At 40.6% G+C, this 22,517-nt stretch overlaps 1 protein-coding gene across 1 annotated transcript in view; it reads left to right on the top strand.

Moving 5' to 3' along the window:
* Nucleotides 1-22,517, top strand: part of LOC120064655 (cadherin-22-like) — a 162,344-nt gene that overhangs the window by 941 nt on the left and 138,886 nt on the right. Inside the window, exon 2 of the mRNA XM_039015279.1 lies at nt 17,896-18,190. Coding sequence (XP_038871207.1) covers nt 17,896-18,190 — 295 coding nt within the window. The remainder of the gene's footprint in view (nt 1-17,895; nt 18,191-22,517) is intronic.

The raw sequence follows: 22,517 nt of genomic DNA, 5'->3' as shown, positions 1-22,517 counted from the left end.
TTTTAAAGTGATTAATTGCGGGAGAGTGTGTTGGGGCAAGCAAGGTGCTGATATATAAATGTGGTCGAGGCATAGCAGGGGGGAAAGAAAGAGAAATTATTTTATTAATAAAATTACCCAGAATTATTGCTCTCCATGAAGCACAAGCCAGGACTATTAATAGTCACTGGGTGGTGGTGTTGCCGGACTCAGGATATCAAATACTTTAATTAGAGCAATCTAGTATTAAATATGGCCAGCGTGCCTTTTATCAGCACTGGCCATTTACAACACATTTTTTTCTGACTTCTTCTTCATCCAACTCAGCAAAGATGCCAAGGCTGTCCTGCTCCGGCCATTCATTTGCTAATGAAATATGTTTTTCCCTAAATGGTCACTCACATCGCAATAACCTGGCAGCTTCGTAGGATACATTTGGGTAATGAAATTCCTTAGTCTTCTATGATTTGAGAACCCTCCTGCTTCCTATTTCCACACTGGTTTACTACTGTATACCACATCTAATACTGAGATACAAGATGCACTCGTGACTCCATTGAAATGCAGGGAGATGCACTTACACTGGAAAAAGAATTCTCCAGCAGATTGAAAAAAATCCAATCCAAAGCATCACTTTCCATAGATCTATTGTTGAGGGAAGTTTTTTCTCTCTCTCTCTCAATTCACTCCAAGGCCTCCTTTTGAAATGCATACATCGTGTACTGTATATTTTGTGTTGATGCACATCTCTTCTGACCCTTAACATTTATTTCTGTTAAGTTCATGATTCAAATGCTGAAAGCTTTATTTATCCCGTTCACAGTACTTACAGGGCCTTCAGAAAGTATTCACACCCCTTGACTTTTTACACATGTTGTTACAGCCTGAATTTAAAATGGATTACATTTAGATGTTGTGTCACTGTTCTATACACAATAACCCATATTGTGGAATTCTGTAGTTTTTTTATGTTTAGAAATGAATTATAAATGAAAAGCTATATTCAACCCCTTTGTTATGGCAACACTAAATCAGTTAAATGTAAGTAAAAATGTGCTTAACAAGTCACATAGTAAGTTTTATGGACTCACTCTGTGTACAATAATAGTGTTTAACATGATTTTTGAATGACTACCTCATCTCAGTACCCCACACATACAATTATCTGTAAGGTCCCTCAGTCAAGCAGTGGATTTAAAGCACAGGTTCAACCACAAAGACCAGGGAGGCTTTCCAATGTTTTTTAAAGGACACCTATCGATAGATGGGTGAAGAAAACAGACATTGAACATCCCTTTGAGCCTGGTGAAGTTATTAATGACACTTTGGATGGTGTATCAATACACCCAGTCACTACAAAGATACAGGCGTCCTTCAGAACTCTGTTTCCTTGTCTTGTTATTTTTATGTATTTATTTTTGTATCTCTGCGTTGTTGGGAAGGGCCCATAAGTAAGCAATCTTACTGTCAGTCTACACCTGTTGTTTACGAAGCATGTGACAATTTGAAACCACTCATGGCTTTCACCATGAGGCCAAAGGTGATTTTAAAACAATTACGGAGTTTAAAGGCTGTGATAGGACATAACTGAGGATGGATCAACAACATTGTAGTTTCTCCACAATACTTACATAAATGACAGAGTGAAAAGAAGTAAGCCTATACAGAACAAAAATATCTCAGAACATGCATACTGTTTGCAATAAGGCACTAAAGTAAAACTGCATTTTTTTTTATAGAATACAAAGTGTTATGTTTGGGGCAAATCCAATACAACACATCACTGAGTACCACTCTTCATATTTTCAAGCATGGTGGTAGCTTCATCACGTTATGGTTATGCTTTTCATCTGCAAGGACTAGGGAGTTTTTTGTTGTTGATAAAAATAAACAGAATAGAGATAACTAAGCTTAGGCAAAATCATAGAGGAAAACTTTGTTCAGTCTGCTTTCCAACAGACACTGGGAGACAAATTCACCTTTCAGCAGGTCAATTACCTAAAACACAAGGGCAAATGTACGTTGGAGTTGCTTACCAAGATGACATTGAATGTTCCTGAGTGGCCTAGTTACAGGTTTTACTTAAGGGACATGACAATGAATGTATAGCAACCAACTTGGTAGAGCTTGAATATTTTTTTTTTTTTACGAATAATGGGCAAATATTGTACAATCCAGGTGTGTAAAGCTCTTTAGACTTACCCATAAAGACTCACAGCTGTAATTCTAACATGTATTGACTCAAGGGGTTGAATACTTATCTAATTAAAATATTTTAGTGTTTTATTTTCCATACTTTGACAGAGTATTTTGTGTAGATCGTTGACCAAAAAATGACAATTAAATCAATTTAAATTCCACGTTGTAACACAACAAAATGTGGAAAACGTAAAGGGGTGTGAAGACTTTCTGAAGGCCCTGTACTTGCCCCTTTCCCGTTTTAAGACTTGATGGTGGTTCAGTCAAAACTCCTGTACAGTAATATACATGGGACCACTTTTTTTTAAAATTGTACTCCATGTGAATCCAGAATCCATTTAGTCTAGTGAAATTAATGTAAGTGAATCTAAGCTATTCACTGGGGTAAAAGTTCATATTGAAAGGTTACCTAATAGGGTTATCACAATACAGATTTTCCATTGCAACAAAGAAGGAAACACAAAGCAGATGGTCTTTAAAAACCTTCTATGTTCTTTAAAAACCTGCAGTATGCTAAACATTGAGTTATATAGCTTGTTAAAAAACTAATGTGACTCTGGATGACAACAGAAGGCTGTGTGTTTGCAATATATTTTTTAAAGAAATTAAGTCCCCAAGCCGTTTTGTTTCCTTGCCACGATACTTCTGAGTGTCGCAATACTGGTGTCGGGACAAATCTATTACAGTTTGAAACAGAAAGGTGTTCCAAGGTTTCCATTCAGATTCATCTATAGCAGAGATATGAAAGTGGTTATTCCATCAAGAGCCTTTTAAGAAGTTCAATGTTGACGCTGAACCACATTCAGGAGCTAGAAGGTTACAGCCATGGACAGAATGACATTCTTGTTCTGTGGTTACAGCTACTCACAACTTCTAATGATACATGTGAACTCGTAGAACCCATTGTCAGTTAGAGGCATTTGGATACAATCTGACAGTGATATATCTGAGCCAAAGGTCTAGATTCTTGGAATATGGAACCTATTGTATAAGGGGGAAATGAAATTAATACTTTTTCACCTTTATTGTAGTAACTACTTGTCAGTTTGTTAATTAGATATAGTAAAGCAGGGTTCTAACCATGATAAACTAGCAGATTTAAAGACATTATAAACCAAGAGAGTATTGCATTTACTCTACTGTATATGCTTGGCTGATTGATTGACTGAATGATTCATTCATTCCTTTTATTTCAGTGTCATACAGCATTTGGTGCCCAGCCCATAAGAGCTTACAAGACACTAATCATTAAACACGTGTGCAAAACAATAATAATTACATTTGACATTTTAAATGTATAGATCATAGTGTTAGAGCATACTGTTTGGTGACACAACCTTTGTCTCAAGCTGTATTCGTTTGTTTCATTGCAGATACAAGATGTCTTAGATTCAGTTAAAGCCACACTCTGTGAGATGTGCATACCACCAAACAGTGGGCCACCAACAAAAAACGTAAGCAATCGAGCAAATGCATCCCATGACATTTTCACATGGACTTGTGATTTCCATGATATATCTGTAGTGATATATCTGTAGTGATCAAGGAATGACTTCAATGTTTAAGCATTAGAGTCTAAATCCTGTCTAAGCTGAGCTATATGGAATTGTTTTAAGAAGGTCATACCAAGGATAATTTTCCTCTTTTCTTTTTTAATTTTAAGACCTCTTGAAGTATAAAAATGTAAGACATTTAAATGTTTCCCCTTAAACCACTCGAGTGTTGCTTTAGCAGTATGCTTAGGGTCATTGTCCTGCTGGAAGGTGAACCTCCGTCCCAGTCTCAAATCTCTGGAAGACTGAAACAGGTTTCCCTCAAGAATTTCCCTGTATTTAGCCCCATCCATCATTCCTTCAATTCTGACCAGTTTCCCAGTCCCTGCCGATGGAAAAACATCCCCACAGCATGATGCTGCCACCACCATGCTTCACTGTGGGGATGGTATTCTCGGCGAGATGAGAGATGTTGGGTTTGCGCCAGACATAGTGTTTTCCTTGATGGCCAAAAAGCTACATTTTAGTCTAATCTGACCAGAGTACCTTCTTCCATATGTTTGGGGAGTCTCCCACATGCCTTTTGGTGAACACCAAATGTGTTTGCTTATTTTCTTCTTTAAGCAATGGCTTTTTTCTTGCCACTCTTCTGTAAAGCCCAGCTCTGTGGAGTGTACGGCTTAAAGTGGTCCTATGGACAGATACTCCGATCTCCACCATGGAGCTTTGCAGCTCCTTCAGGGTTATCTTTGGTCTCTTTGTTGCCTCTCTGATTAATGTCCTCATTGCCCGGTCCGTGAGTTTTGGTGGGTGGCCCTCTCTTGGCTGGTTTGTTGTGGTGCCATATTCTTTCCCAAAAAAGTATAATGGATTTAATGGTGTTCTTTGGGGTGTTCAAAGTTTAGGATTTTTTTTGGTAACCCAACCCTGATCTGTACTTCTCCACAACTTTGTCCCTGACCTGTTTGGAGACCTCCTTGGTCTTCATGGTGCCGCTTGCTTGGTGATGTTGCAGACTCTGGGGCTTTTCAGAACAGGTGTATTTATACTGAGATCATGTGACAGATCATGTGACACTTAGATTTCACACAGGTGGACTTTATTTAACTAATTGTGCGACTTCTGAAGGATTTGGTTGCACCAGATCTTATTTAGGGGCTTCATAGCAAAAGGGGTGAATACATATGCACGCACCACTTTTCAGTTTTTTTATTTTTTAAACAAGTATTTTTTTTTCATTTCATTTCACCAATTTGGACTATTTTGTGTATGTCCATTACATGAAATCCAAATAAAAATATTTTTAAATTACAGGTTGTAATGCAACAAAATAGGGAAAACTCCAAGGGGAATGAATACTTTTGCAAGGCACTGTATTTTTTATCTTTGTCCTTACTGCTATTAGCCCATACAAACACATTGAACAACAGATTCACTACATGGAACAACAGATATACCCCCAAAAAATCTAAAGGAAGTTTGTTCTGAAGTGTCTGTCCTATATCTGATATAAGAAAGATCATGAAAAATATATTTTTTGTACATGCATTTAACCCCTTATTTTTATCACTAAACATTCTCCATTTATACTTCCATAACGTTTTTGGACTGGTACCGGGTAACCTTCAGACAAGTCTTGTGAGGCCTGTGGGCGTCCTAAAACAAAACTACTGACATGGACGTGTTCGTGGGAGTCTTATCTTTCCATAATAGTTTATGCCAAAGCGTCCGGACACTACAGACCATTTTGTGAGAAGGCCGTCTCATTGTCTGACAAACAGCGCTCTAGCTCTGTCGCCTTTCACTGCAGATGTGGATGTGTTAAATACAGTAGACAGATGTGGATGTGTTACATACAGTAGACAGATGCGGATGTGTTACATACAGTAGACAGATGTGGATGTGTTACATACAGTAGACAGATGTGGATGTGTTACATACAGTAGGCAGATGTGGATGTGTTACATACAGTAGACAGATGTGGATGTGTTACATACAGTAGACAGATGTGGATGTGTTAAATACAGTAGGCAGATGCAGATGTGTTATATACAGTAGACAGATGCGGATGTGTTACATACAGTAGACAGATGTGGATGTGTTAAATACAGTAGGCAGATGCAGATGTGTTACATACAGTAGACAGATGTGGATGTGTTAAATACAGTAGACAGATGTGGATGTGTTAAATACAGTAGACAGATGTGGATGTGTTACATACAGTAGACAGATGTGGATGTGTTAAATACAGTAGACAGATGCGGATGTGTTAAATACAGTAGGCAGATGTGGATGTGGATGTGTTACATACAGTAGACAGATGTGGATGTGTTACATACAGTAGGCAGATGTGGATGTGTTACATACAGTAGACAGATGCGGATGTGTTAAATACAGTAGACAGATGTGGATGTGTTACATACAGTAGACAGATGTGGATGTGTTACATACAGTAGACAGATGTGGATGTGTTAAATACAGTAGACAGATGTGGATGTGTTACATACAGTAGGCAGATGTGGATGTGTTAAATACAGTAGACAGATGTGGATGTGTTACATACGGTAGACAGATGCGGATGTGTTACATACGGTAGACAGATGTGGATGTGTTGCATACGGTAGGCAGATGCGGATGTGTTACATACAGTAGACAGATGTGGATGTGTTACATACAGTAGACAGATGCGGATGTGTTACATACAGTAGACAGATGTGGATGTGTTACATACAGTAGACAGATGTGGATGTGTTACATACAGTAGACAGATGTGGATGTGTTAAATACAGTAGACAGATGTGGATGTGTTAAATACAGTAGACAGATGTGGATGTGTTACATACAGTAGGCAGATGTGGATGTGTTACATACAGTAGACAGATGTGGATGTGTTAAATACAGTAGACAGATGTGGATGTGTTACATACAGTAGGCAGATGTGGATGTGTTACATACAGTAGACAGATGTGGATGTGTTAAATACAGTAGACAGATGTGGATGTGGATGTGTTACATACAGTAGACAGATGTGGATGTGTTACATACAGTAGGCAGATGTGGATGTGTTAAATACAGTAGACAGATGTGGATGTGGATGTGTTACATACAGTAGACAGATGTGGATGTGTTACATACAGTAGGCAGATGTGGATGTGGATGTGTTACATACAGTAGACAGATGTGGATGTGTTACATACAGTAGGCAGATGTGGATGTGTTACATACAGTAGGCAGATGTGGATGTGTTACATACAGTAGGCAGATGTGGATGTGTTACATACAGTAGGCAGATGTGGATGTGTTACATACAGTAGGCAGATGTGGATGTGGATGTGTTACATACAGTAGACAGATGTGGATGTGTTACATACAGTAGACAGATGTGGATGTGTTACATACAGTAGACAGATGTGGATGTGTTACATACAGTAGGCAGATGCGGATGTGTTACATACAGTAGACAGATGTGGATGTGTTACATACAGTAGACAGATGCAGATGTGTTACATACAGTAGACAGATGTGGATGTGCTACATACAGTAGACAGATGTGGATGTGTTACATACAGTAGACAGATGCAGATGTGTTACATACAGTAGGCAGATGTGGATGTGTTACATACAGTAGACAGATGCAGATGTGTTACATACAGTAGACAGATGTAGATGTGTTACATACAGTAGACAGATGTGGATGTGTTACATACAGTAGACAGATGCAGATGTGTTACATACAGTAGGCAGATGTGGATGTGTTACATACAGTAGACAGATGCGGATGTGTTACATACAGTAGACAGATGCGGATGTGTTACATACAGTAGACAGATGCGGATGTGTTACATACAGTAGACAGATGCGGATGTGTTACATACGGTAGGCAGATGCGGATGTGTTACATACGGTAGGCAGATGCGGAAGTGTTACATACAGTAGACAGATGCGGATGTGTTACATACAGTAGACAGATGCGGATGTGTTACATACAGTAGACAGATGCGGATGTGTTACATACAGTAGACAGATGTGGATGTGTTACATACGGTAGACAGATGCGGATGTGTTACATACGGTAGACAGATGCGGATGTGTTACATACGGTAGGCAGATGCGGATGTGTTACATACGGTAGGCAGATGCGGATGTGTTACATACGGTAGGCAGATGCGGATGTGTTACATACGGTAGGCAGATGCGGATGTGTTACATACGGTAGGCAGATGCGGATGTGTTACATACGGTAGGCAGATGCGGATGTGTTACATACGGTAGGCAGATGCGGATGTGTTACATACGGTAGACAGATGTGGATGTGTTACATACGGTAGGCAGATGCGGATGTGTTACATACGGTAGACAGATGTGGATGTGTTACATACGGTACAGCGGATGTGTTACATACGGTAGGCAGATGCGGATGTGTTACATACGGTAGACAGATGCGGATGTGTTACATACGGTAGACAGATGCGGATGTGTTACATACGGTAGACAGATGCGGATGTGTTACATACGGTAGGCAGATGCGGATGTGTTACATACGGTAGGCAGATGCGGATGTGTTACATACGGTAGGCAGATGCGGATGTGTTACATACGGTAGGCAGATGCGGATGTGTTACATACGGTAGGCAGATGCGGATGTGTTACATACGGTAGGCAGATGCGGATGTGTTACATACGGTAGGCAGATGCGGATGTGTTACATACGGTAGGCAGATGCGGATGTGTTACATACGGTAGGCAGATGCGGATGTGTTACATACGGTAGGCAGATGCGGATGTGTTACATACGGTAGGCAGATGCGGATGTGTTACATACGGTAGGCAGATGCGGATGTGTTACATACGGTAGGCAGATGCGGATGTGTTACATACGGTAGGCAGATGCGGATGTGTTACATACGGTAGGCAGATGCGGATGTGTTGCATACGGTAGGCAGATGCGGATGTGTTGCATACGGTAGGCAGATGCGGATGTGTTACATACGGTAGGCAGATGCGGATGTGTTACATACGGTAGGCAGATGCGGATGTGTTACATACGGTAGGCAGATGCGGATGTGTTACATACGGTAGGCAGATGCGGATGTGTTACATACGGTAGGCAGATGCGGATGTGTTACATACGGTAGGCAGATGCGGATGTGTTACATACGGTAGGCAGATGCGGATGTGTTACATACGGTAGACAGATGCGGATGTGTTACATACGGTAGGCAGATGCGGATGTGTTACATACGGTAGGCAGATGCGGATGTGTTACATACGGTAGACAGATGTGGATGTGTTACATACGGTAGGCAGATGCGGATGTGTTACATACGGTAGGCAGATGCGGATGTGTTACATACGGTAGGCAGATGCGGATGTGTTACATACGGTAGACAGATGCGGATGTGTTACATACGGTAGGCAGATGCGGATGTGTTACATACGGTAGGCAGATGCGGATGTGTTACATACGGTAGGCAGATGCGGATGTGTTACATACGGTAGGCAGATGCGGATGTGTTACATACGGTAGGCAGATGCGGATGTGTTACATACGGTAGGCAGATGCGGATGTGTTACATACGGTAGGCAGATGCGGATGTGTTACATACGGTAGGCAGATGCGGATGTGTTACATACGGTAGGCAGATGCGGATGTGTTACATACGGTAGACAGATGCGGATGTGTTACATACGGTAGACAGATGCGGATGTGTTACATACGGTAGACAGATGCGGATGTGTTACATACGGTAGACAGATGTGGATGTGTTACATACGGTAGGCAGATGTGGATGTGTTACATACGGTAGACAGATGTGGATGTGTTGGATTGAGAAAACCCAGGTATCTCTAGCTTAAACATGATTTACATGATGATTTATAACCATACATCATTTGCTTCCAAGGTCTCCTATGACAACACATCCACACACACAGGAATCATATGTCATTTTTTTTGTATGATAAGCTTCCTACAGTATAGTACTAGTTTATTTATAAGTTATTACTACAACTCAAGTACTGTGTGTCATGACATGAAATTACTGAAAATCTCAGACTGTGGCTTTACGTTTCATTTAATATTTCTAGATTTACAGCACAATCAATGTGCTAAAACAATAACAACAACGAAAAAAGGCTTAAAATATGGGACAACTGTGAATGTCGTTTTGCTTTAGTCAGACTGACTACATGTATACTGTTCATTGTTGTTATTGTTCATGGACTGTAACGCCTCTTTGATTGGCTGTGATAGGACAGTCGTCTTTGACGACATGTTTAATCAGGAAGTAGGAAGTGTTTGATCAGGATGTGTGTAGGAAGTGTTTGATCACATACATCTATTTCAATCATTTATTTTGGCATGAAGTTCCAAGCACATTTAAAACAATGTGGACTGGATGGAAAGGATTACAATCTTAGAAGATCTGTTCTTATATCAGGGAATAAAGTCTTCGGAAGATGTGAAGGAACATGGGTACCCCCCCTCTAAAGGACGTGGGTACCCCCCTCTAAATTGAACTTTTTAATGGAACTCAGTCCAGCTTTAAATTTACTCTTGAAAGTTGTAATAGTACAATGCACAAGCTGCCATTTATAAATTGGGTAGTGCATCATCAGTTCCTCTTGTCATGTCAGTCATTACATACTATAGAGAGCTATGTATAACGTGTCAGAAATGTCCACATCAACTAGCCCATCTCAGTCATTACATACATAGAGAGCTATTTATAACGTGTCAGAAATGCCCACATCAACTAGCCCATCTCAGTCATTACATATTATAGAGAGCTATTTATAACGTGTCAGAAATGTCCACATCAACTAGCCCATCTCAGTTATTACATATTATAGAGAGCTATTTATAACGTGTCAGAAATGTCCACATCAACTAGCCCATCTCAGTCATTACATATTATAGAGAGCTATTTATAACGTGTCAGAAATGTCCACATCAACTAGCCCATCTCAGTCATTACATATTATAGAGAGCTATTTATAACGTGTCAGAAATGTCCACATCAACTAGCCCATCTCAGTCATTACATACTATAGAGAGCTATTTATAACGTGTCAGAAATGTCCACATCAACTAGCCCATCTCAGTCATTACATATTATAGAGAGCTATTTATAACGTGTCAGAAATGTCCACATCAACTAGCCCATCTCAGTCATTACATATTATAGAGAGCTATTTATAACGTGTCAGAAATGTCCACATCAACTAGCCCATCTCAGTCATTACATACTATAGAGAGCTATTTATAACGTGTCAGAAATGTCCACATCAACTAGCCCATGTCAGCTTCCATTTTTTTTTGCCCATTGATATTCCTGTAATTTTTTTGTCACGACAGATTTGATTATTGAAGCCACAAGGCATTGGCATGTCCCAAATGGCACCATGTTCCCTACGTAGTGCACTACTTTTGACCAGAGCCCTATGGACCCTGGTCAAATGTAGTGCACTATGTAAGGAACAGGGTACCATTTAGGACGATGACCCTGTTTCCGTCTAGAGTGGGAGGTGACATTATGAGTCCTGTTTATAGACATATTGTTTTCTTCCAACTGCCAAGTGCCAACACTATTGTTGTGATAAATAACTCCTTTTTCTTCCTGATGGGGAAGGCTTACTGCAGGCCTAGGTTGCATCCCAAATGGCACCCTAATCCCTATTTTAATGCACTACTTTTGACCAGGCCACATAGGGGTGTAGTGCACTACATAGGGAACATGGTTCCATTTGGAATGTGTCCCTACTGTTTTGTTTGGTTGGAAGGGGAATTTAGCTGGCAATGGCATGTTGACATTGCTGATGGTTATGATTGCTAAGCATTAAGTGAACCCCTGGCTTTGACCTTTTGTTTGAAGTCCACAGCTTAGCCACGGAATCACTTTGATGAGGACATACTGACGGATGGACTGACACATTGAGCCTGAAGGGGGAGAACGAGCATGATCTGTGAAAAAAATCACATTTGCGCTGCGTTGTTGCCACGTGTGCCTACTCACAACAAAATACAATGAGCTCCAAAAGTATTGGGACAGTGACATTTTTGTTGTGGTTTCAGCTCTGTACTCAATCACTTTGGATTTGAAATAATACAATGAATATGAGTTTAACATGCAGACTGTCAGCTTTAATTTGAAGGTATTTTCATCCATATCGGGTGAACAGTTTAGAAATTTCAGCACTTTTTAAAAATAATCCCCCCATTTTAGGGGACCAACAGTATTATTACAAATTCACTTGTGTATTTAAGCAGTCAAAAGCAGTGGTGTAAATTACTTAAGTAGTACTTTAAGGGTATTTTTACTTTACTTTACTATTTATATTTTTGAACACTTTTACTTGTACTTCACTACAGTCCAAAAGAAAAGAATGGACTTTTTACTCCATACATTTTCTCTGACACCCAAAAGTATTCGTTACGTTTTGAATGCTTAGCAGGACAGGAAAATTGTCAAATTCATGAATTCATGCCCTTATCAAGAGAACATCCCTGCTCATCCCTACTGCCTCTGATCTGGCTGACTCACTAAACACACATGCGTCATTTGTAAATTATGTCTGAGTGTTGGAGTGTGACCCTGGCTATCCGTAAATAAAAAAACAAGAAAATGGTGCTGTCTGGATTAGAGGTCGACCGATTCTGATTTTTCAACGCCGATACCGATTATTGGAGGACCCCAAAAAAAACAGATACCGATTAATCGGCCGATTAAAAAATATATATATATATATTTGTAATAATGACAATTCAAACAATACTGAATGAACACTTATTTTAACTTAATATAATACATCAATAAAATCAATTTAGCCTCAAATAAATAATGAAACATGTTCAATTTGGTTTAAATAATGCAAAAACAAAGTGTTGGAGAAGAAAGTAAAAGTGCAATATGTGCCATGTAAAAAAGCTAACGTTTAAGTTCCTTGCTCAGAACATGAGAACATATGAAAGCTGGTGGTTCCTTTTAACATGAGTCTTCAATATTCCCAGGTAAGAAGTTTTAGGTTGTAGTTATTATAGGAATTATAGGACTATTTCTCTCTATACAATTTGTATTTCATATATCTTTGACTATTGGATGTTCTTATAGGCACTTTAGTATTGCCAGTGTAACATTATAGCTTCCGTCCCTCTCCTCGCTCCTACCTGGGCTCGAACGAGGAACACATTGACAACAGCCACCCTCGAAGCAGCGTTACCCATGCAGAGCAAGGGGAACAACTACTCCAAGTCTCAGAACGAGTGACGTTTGAATAGCTATTAGCGCGCACCCCGCTAACTAGCTAGCCATTTCACATCGGTTACACCAGCCTAATCTCGGGAGTTGATAGGCTTGATGTCATAAACAGCAGAGCTGCTGGCAAAACGCACGAAAGTGCTGTTTGAATGAATGCTTACGAGCCTGCTGGTGCCTACCATCGCTCAGTCAGACTGCTCTATCAAATCATAGACTTAATTATAACATAATAACACACAGAAATACGAGCCTTAGGTCATTAATATGGTAAAATCCGGAAACTATCATCTCGAAAACAAAACATTTATTCTTTCAGTGAAATACGGAACCATTCCGTATTTTATCTAACGGGTGGCATCCATAAGTCTAAATATTCTTGTTACATTGCACAACCTTCAATGTTATGTCATAATTACGTAAAATTATGGCAAATTAGTTCGCAACGAGCCAGGCGGCCCAAACTGTTGCATATACCCTGACTCTGCGTGCAATGAACGCAAGAGAAGTGACACAATTTCACCTGGTTAATATTGCCTGCTAACCTGGATTTCTTTTATCTAAATATGCAGGTTTAAAAATATATACTTCTGTGTATTGATTTGAAGAAAGACATTGATGTTTATCGTTAGGTACAGTCGTGCAACGATTGTGCTTTTTTCGCAAATGCGCTTTTGTTAAATCATCCCCCGTTTGGTGAAGTTGGCTGTCTTTGTAAGGAAGAAATAGTCTTCACACAGTTCGCAACGAGCCAGGCGGCCCAAACTGCTGCATATACCCTGACTCTGTTGCAAGAGAAGTGACACAAAGAAATTCATGTTAGCAGGCAATATTAACTAAATATGCAGGTTTAAAAATATATACTTGTGTATTGATTTTAAGAAAGGCATTGATGTTTATGGTTAGGTACCTTTTTCGCGAATGCGCACCGTATCGATTATATGCAACGCAGGTCACGCTAGATAAACTAGTAATATCATCAACCATGTGTAGTTAACTAGTGATTATGATTGATTGATTGATTGTTTTTTATAAGATAAGTTTAATGCTAGCTAGCAACTTACCTTGGCTTCTTACTGCATTCGCGTAACAGGCAGGCTCCTTGTGGATTGCAATGAGAGGCAGGTGGTTAGAGCGTTGGACTAGTTAACCGTAAGGTTGCAAGATTGAATCGATTTTCGGCCAAATCGGTGTCCAAAAATACCGATTTCCGATTGTTATGAAAACTTGAAATTGGCCCTAATTAATCGGCCATTCCGATTAATCAGTCGACCTCTAGTCTGGATTGCTTAATATAAGGAATTTGAAATTATTTATACTTTTACTTTTGATAATTAAGTATATTTAAAACCAAATATTTTTAGACTTTTACTCAAGTAGTATTTTACTGGGTGACTTTCACTTTTACTTGAGTCATTTTCTATTAAGGTATCTTTACTTTTACTCAAGTACAGTGGCTTGCGAATGTATTTTCCTATTTTGTTTCCTTACAACCTGGAATTAAAATATATTTTTAGGGGGGTTTGTATCATTTGATTTACACAACATGCCTACCACTTTGAAGATGCTAAATATTTTTTATTGTGAAACACTCAAGAAATAGGACAAAAAACAGAAAACTTAAGCCTGCATAACTATTCACCCCACCCAAGTCAATACTTTGTAGAGCCACCTTTTGCAGCAATTCCAGCAATCTTTAAGTCATACCACAGATTCTCAATTGGACTGAGGTCTGGGCATTGACTAGGTCATTCCAAGACATTTAAATGTTTCCCCTTAAACCACTCAAGTGTTGCTTTAGCAGTATGCTTAGGGTCATTGTCCTGCTGGAAAGTGAATCTCCGTCCTAGTCTCAAATCTCTGGAAGACAAACGGGTTTCCCTCAAGAATTTCCCTGTATTTATCTCCATCCATCATTCCTTCAAATCTGACCAGTTTCCCAGTACCTACCGATGGAAAGACATCCCCACAGCATGATGCTGCCAACACCATGCTTCACTGTGGGGATGGTGTTCTCAGGGTGATTAGAGGATTTGGGTTTGCGCCAGACATAGCATTTTCCTTGATGTCCAAAAAGCTAAATTTTAGTCTCATCTGACCAGAGTACCTTCTTCCATTTGTTGTTTTTTCTTTAAGCAATGGCTTTTTTTTGCCACTCTTCCGTAAAGCCTAGCTCTGTGGAGTGTACGGCTTAAAGATCTTATTTAGGGACTTCATAGCAAAAGAGGTGAATACATATGCACGCACCTCTTTTCCGTTTATTTTTTAGAATTTCTTTAAACAAGTTATTTTTTTCATGTCACTTCACCAATTTGGACTATTTTGTGTATGTCCGTTTCATGAAATCAAAATAGGAAAAACGCAAAGGGGGATGAACACTTTTGCAAGGCACTGTAGGATGCCCTACTGTATATGTATGGACGAAGTGTGTGTGTGAGAGAAAGAGAGGGAGAGAAATTTGTGTATGCATGACTGTGTGTGTGCATGACATTTGTGTGGGTGTTTATTTGCAAACAGTACGTGTGTGATCGGAGTGCAAATATCGACTTTGATGGTAGAAAACCCTTTACATTCTACTGAACACATTGTAGCCACACGACTCTCTAAAGATGTTTGGATGTGTTTGGAGTATGCATCACTGTTGATCCTTGTCTTCAGCATCTGCTCTAATTTTCTTGAAATACTTGATTGCAGTAAGTTGTCTCAAATAGAGAGACAGTCAGACAATGTAAAGGCAGGCGTCACATATCTCCACATATTGGAGAGCTTTCTACTGTCTTTTTACCGACTGGGCTATTGAAGTTTATTTTATTATCGCTGAAATATTGATGCCCCCAAAAAGAGTAGATTTTCTCTGTGTGCATTTATTTGACTTGGGGACTATTCCAAATGAAAAGAAAGAGGGGGCTATGTTTTGCATTATTCCCCCGTTTTACGACAAATACCTAATGAAAGCCCCCGCGAGGGCGATCGAGTCCTGTATTTAATTAAGCCTTTATAAAATATTAAAGTGGGAGACAGGGGCGCTTTCTCCCTCAATTCCCGCCTGTTTTGCGAGATGGGTCCTACAGGCTATGGAGCCCGAGTCCTGCTTTCTAATTTCATATTGGAAGGGAGTAGCAGTTCAAATGTGCAGTAAAGCCACAGGATGCATAGGGGGCTGCTAGAATGTCTTTTAATCACTTTAGAAGAAGTCATGGCAGACTTATAAGGGCTCTTTAAGTTCATTTGTCGGCTCCAACCATGTTCATGTTCGTACCGCAACTTTAACAACCTTTAGAAATGACTTCTAATTTGAGGGGCCCCTATTCTGTGAAGGGCACGCCATGTGGGGATTGTGTAAATCACCAGTAGCACTGCAGCGTCTTTTGTCATGGTACTGTTGATGACAACCCTAGAGGGAGGCGAGTGCTTCTCCTCTTTCCTCTCTCACCGGCTGTGAAATAGGAACTTTGCTTCTTGATGACTAGAGAGAAAATCTGACATAAAAGAAAGAGCAAAGCCTTGACAGTTCTGTAAAGGGCATCCAATAAAGTGCTGCAAATGTATATAATAAACATGTTGTGATTGGCAGGTTCAAGGTTTTTTTTTTATATGACATTTTGACAATGGTGTAAAGTACTTCAGCAAAAATACTTGAAAGTACTACTTAAGTAGTTTTTTGGGGTATCTGTACTTCACTATTTAAATTGTTTCCAACTTTTACTTCACTACATTACTAAATAATATTATGTACTTTTTGCTCCATATATTTTCCCTGACACCCAAAAGTACTCGTTACATTTTGAATGCTTAGCAGCACCGGAAAATTGCCTTATTCACGCACTTATCAAGAGAACATCCCTGGTCATCCCTCCTGCCTCTGATCTGGCAGACACATGCTTTGTTTGTTAATTATGTCAGACTGTTGGAGCGTGCCCCTGGCTTTCTGCACAAAAAACAACAAGAAAACTATGCTCTAGTTTGCTTTATATAAGGAATTTGAAATTATTTGTACTTTTTACTTTTAGTTTTGATACTTATGTATATTTTAGCAATTACATTTACTTTTGATACTTAAGTATATTTAAAACCAAATACTTTCAGACTTTTACTCAAGTAGTATTTTACTGGGTGACTTTCTTTTTTACATGAGTAATTATCTAATAAGGTATCTTTACTTTTACTCAAGTATGACAACTGGGTCCTTTTCCTCCACTGTATTTCGAACATATCTTATTTTGGAGTATGGAATTCTATACGTACAAATCAAATCAAATTTTATTTGTCACATACACATGGTTAGCAGATGTTAATGCGAGTGTAGCGAAATGCTTGTGCTTCTAGTTCCGACAATGCAGTAATAACCAACAAGTAATCTAACCTAACAATTCCACAACTACTACCGTATACACACAAGTGTAAAGGGATAAAGAATATGCACATAAAGATATATGAATGAGTGATGATACAGAACGGCATAGGCAAGATGCAGTAGATGGTATAGTGTACAGTCTATACATATGAGATGAGTAATGTAGGGTATGTAAACATAAAGTGGCATAGTTTAAAGTGGCTAGTGATACATGTATTACATAAAGATGGCAAGATGCAGTGGATGATATACAGTACAGTATATACATATACATATGAGATGAGTAATGTAGGGTATGTAAACATTATATTAAGTGGCATTGTTTAAAGTGGCTAGTGGTACATTTTTACATAATTTCCATCAATTCCCATTATTAAAGTGGCTGGAGTTGAGTCAGTATGTTGGCAGCGGCCACTACATGTTTGTTTATTGGCTGTATCTTTGAAGAGAAAGTGAAGGATAATTCTACATCTTATCTGATGCTGTGAAATCTGAGTACTGCATTCACAGTAGTGTCAACTGTCAGTCAATGAAATCAATGCATTTTATAAATATTTTTTAATTAACTCCTAAAAGCATGAACTCTCAGCTTGACTTTAATTGCCTTAATTGACAGATTCACACGGATTCGGACGAGGGCGAGGGGAACATCAAGTACACCATCTCCGGGGAAGGAGCGGGCACTATCTTCATCATCGACGAGCTGACGGGCGACATCCACGCCACCGAGCGATTGGACCGCGAGGAGCAGAGTTACTACACCCTCAGAGCTCAGGCCCGGGACCGACTCACCAACCACCTGCTGGAATCCGAGTCAGAGTTCGTCATCAAGGTCCAGGATATCAACGACAGTGAACCCAAGTTTCTGGAAGGGCCATATATTGGGAGTGTGGCGGAGCTTTCACAAATGGGTAAGAGGATAACCAGGGAGGAGTGTCTGTATGTGGGTCTTGACACAAACCTGTTTGCCTGGCATCTACTACCATACCCCTTTCAAAGGCACTTAAATCTTTCGTCTTGCAAATTCACCCTCTGAATAGCAGACGTACACAATCCATGTCTTTAACCTGTCTCCTCCCCTTCATCTTCACTGATTTGAAGTGGATTTAACAAGTTAAATCAATAAGGGATCGTAGCTTTTACCTTGTCAGTCTATGTCATGGAAAGAGCAGGTGTTCTTAATGTTTTATATATTCAGTGTACATTTGAAGAGATGTGTATATGGTGCGATTTTTACCCAGGTCAGATTTGGACAATGCTACCCAACCCAGTCCCAAGATAATGATCACCAGAGGGTTTGATAGTTTGTGAGGAAGTGGCAGACGTTGTTTATGCCTGTGTGTGATTGTTTTCGATGTACAGCAGAACATTGTTTTGCATGTATGTGTGAGAGGGAGTCTACTTGTGAGAAGGGGATACTAGGATAAATGTAATGGATCTCACCCTCCTTCGCCTCTGATTGGAATTCATTCCTGCTACCGCAGCATGTTTTGGCCCTTTTCTGTCGGCAATGCTTATTGAAACAGGAGAAAGGGTAGAGAGAGAACAAAAGAGAGAGAGAGAGGGAGAGAAAAAAAATATAGAGTGAGGGGGTGGTGGTTAACGTTCAAACCCTCCTCCTTGTTACCCCACCTTTCAGTCAAATTACACATTAAGTGAGTGTGCACTTCATGTTTTATACATTGAGTAAAGTGTCAAGGCTAATGAGAACTGCAGTGCTTAGTCAAGCATTTCCCTCCGTTTTGTTTTCTGGTCATATTTTCTCTTCCTCTAGAACAACAGCTAATGGCGTTGATCTGGCACCACTGCGATAAGGTCAAAGTCACTGCGGTGCATGGTTGAGAGGCTGAGGGCTTGGGTGACAGACTGACAAGCACTGAAGCAGACCTCAACCCAAACACAGCCTTTTGGGGCCCTCTGCGAAATATTGTTGCACTTTTACAGCTAATTTCCATCTTATGCCATGTTAATATGATATCTCAGTGAGAGTGACTAACAAAGTCAATGGGGGCCCACTGGAGGTCAGGGCCCCTGGGCACGTGCCCTTCGTGCCCGGTCGGTAATTTGACCATGATTACTACAAGTTTACATAGCTGGCTAGGCTAACTTACCAATCTAATAAATGTTAGCTAACAATACTGACATAACATGAGAAAAACTGCTGATGCAAAATCACATTTTGAAATTGCACCTTGTGTATTCTACTATTCTAACTCTCAACAGTGAGTTGAGACCCCGAATGAGTTCCTAAAAACAAAACCGTCCGGCGGCCCAAATCGACCGCTTATGCCTGGAGCCGGCCCTGCATAGGGCACTTAGGGCCACTGCGTAGGCCTACTCTACCCAGAGACGGTAACCACTCTCTACCCAGAGACGGTAACCACTCTCAATTTCTATTCATTAGAATGGAAGTGTCAAAAAAAAATATATATATTTTTTTTCGCTTTCTAGACATGGTTGATTTATGGCTTATTACCATTCAGATTAAATTTGAACATGTTCATTTCAAACTTCAGATGGCTTCTAGGAAGTCATTCTGTACATGTCCCATACATTAAACTGCCACCATATCACCAAGCATTAACATTTGACTGATTGATTTGCAAAAATCATCATTTATTTCTGGTGTTGCTGTACTGTAATCACTCTACCCAGAGGCTGTAACCACTCTACCCAGAGGCTGTAACCACTCTACCCAGAGACCGTAACCACTCTCTACCCAGAGACCGTAACCACTCTCTACCCAGAGACCGTAACCACTCTCTACCCAGAGGCTGTAACCACTCTCTACCCAGAGACCGTAACCACTCTCTATCAGAGACGGTAACCTCTCTCTATCAGAGACGGTAACCTCTCTCTATCAGAGACGGTAACCTCTCTCTATCAGAGACGGTAACCTCTCTCTATCAGAGACGGTAACCTCTCTCTATCAGAGACGGTAACCACTCTCTATCAGAGACGGTAATCACTCTCTATCAGAGACGGTAATCACTCTCTATCAGAGACGGTAACCACTCTCTATCAGAGACGGTAACCACTCTCTATCAGAGACGGTAACCACTCTACCCAGAGACCAGTGGCGATCAGTGCAGTTTAAGATGAGGGAGGACACTTTTTTTCAGGAGCACGGCCTTCCATTTACCCATTTCAATGTAACATTGATAGGTTTAGGCTACTACATGATACTCAAATTTTCATGAAGTTGCTACAACCTAGCCTATGAATGAAAGTTTACAACGTAGGGGCACACAGGCCAGTGACACATGGATAGACAGTAACACATTCAATAATGCCTTGCACACTCCTGACTGGATTTCCAAGCCAATAATTTCCAAGCCAAACCATATCATAACTGCTACACACAGCCTACTTCGTTGTCACCATATTGGCTAAAGTAACTTCATAGTCCACATAGCTAATAGGACTAACGCATCAGTAACATGCACATGGGACACATCTTCAGCCAGTAACATGCACATGGGACACATCTTCACCCAGTAACATGCACATGGGACACATCTTCAGCCAGTAACATGCACATGGGACACATCTTCACCCAGTAACATGCACATGGGACACATCTTCACCCAGTAACATGCACATGGGACACATCTTCACCCAGTAACATGCACATGGGGCACATCTTCAGCCAGTAACATGCACATGGGACACATCTTCAGCCAGTAACATGCACATGGGACACATCTTCAGCCAGTAACATGCACATGGGGCACATCTTCAGCCAGTAACATGCACATGGGACACATCTTCAGCCAGTAACATGCACATGGGACATATCTTCACCCAGTAACATGCACATGGGACACATCTTCAGCCAGTAACATGCACATGGGACATATCTTCACCCAGTAACATCCACATGGGACACATCTTCACCCAGTAACATGCACATGGGACACATCTTCACCCAGTAACATGCACATGGGACACATCTTCACCCAGTAACATGCACATGGGACACATCTTCACCCAGTAACATGCACATGGGGCACATCTTCACCCAGTAACATGCACATGGGACACATCTTCACCCAGTAACATGCACATGGGACACATCTTCACCCAGTAACATGCACATGGGACACATCTTCAGCCAGTAACATGCACATGGGACACATCTTCAGCCAGTAACATGCACATGGGACATATCGTCACCCAGTAGCATGCACATGGGACACATCTTCAGCCAGTAACATGCACATGGGACACATTTTCAGCCAGTAACATGCACATGGGGCACATCTTCAGCCAGTAACATGCACATGGGACACATCTTCAGCCAGTAACATGCACATGGGACATATCTTCACCCAGTAACATGCACATGGGACACATCTTCACCCAGTAACATGCACATGGGACATATCTTCACCCAGTAACATCCACATGGGACACATCTTCACCCAGTAACATGCACATGGGACACATCTTCAGCCAGCAACATGCACATGGGACACATCTTCAGCCAGTAACATGCACATGGGGACACATCTTCACCCAGTAACATGCACATGGGACATATCGTCACCCAGTAACATGCACATGGGACACATCTTCAGCCAGTAACATGCACATGGGGACACATCTTCACCCAGTAACATGCACATGGGACATATCTTCACCCAGTAACATGCACATGGGACACATCTTCAGCCAGTAACATGCACATGGGGCACATCTTCAGCCAGTAACATGCACATGGGACACATCTTCAGCCAGTAACATGCACATTGGACACATCTTCAGCCAGTAACATGCACATGGGACACATCTTCAGCCAGTAACATGCACATTGGACACATCTTCAGCCAGTAACATGCACATTGGTCACATCTTCACCCAGTAACATGCACATGGGTCACATCTTCACCCAGTAACATGCACATGGGACACATCTTTAGCCAGTAACATGCACATGGGGACACATCTTCACCCAGTAACATGCACATGGGACATATCTTCACCCAGTAACATGCACATGGGACACATCTTCAGCCAGTAACATGCACATGGGGCACATCTTCAGCCAGTAACATGCACATGGGACACATCTTCAGCCAGTAACATGCACATTGGTCACATCTTCACCCAGTAACATGCACATGGGTCACATCTTCACCCAGTAACATGCACATGGGACACATCTTCACCCAGTAACATGCACATGGGTCACATCTTCACCCAGTAACATGCACATGGGTCACATCTTTACCCAGT

The sequence above is a fragment of the Salvelinus namaycush genome, chromosome 20 (genome assembly GCF_016432855.1).
Source record: "Salvelinus namaycush isolate Seneca chromosome 20, SaNama_1.0, whole genome shotgun sequence".
Lineage (NCBI taxonomy): Eukaryota > Metazoa > Chordata > Actinopteri > Salmoniformes > Salmonidae > Salvelinus > Salvelinus namaycush.
The sequence above is the reverse complement of the archived record's forward strand: the minus strand, read 5'-3'. Positions and strand labels throughout refer to the sequence as shown.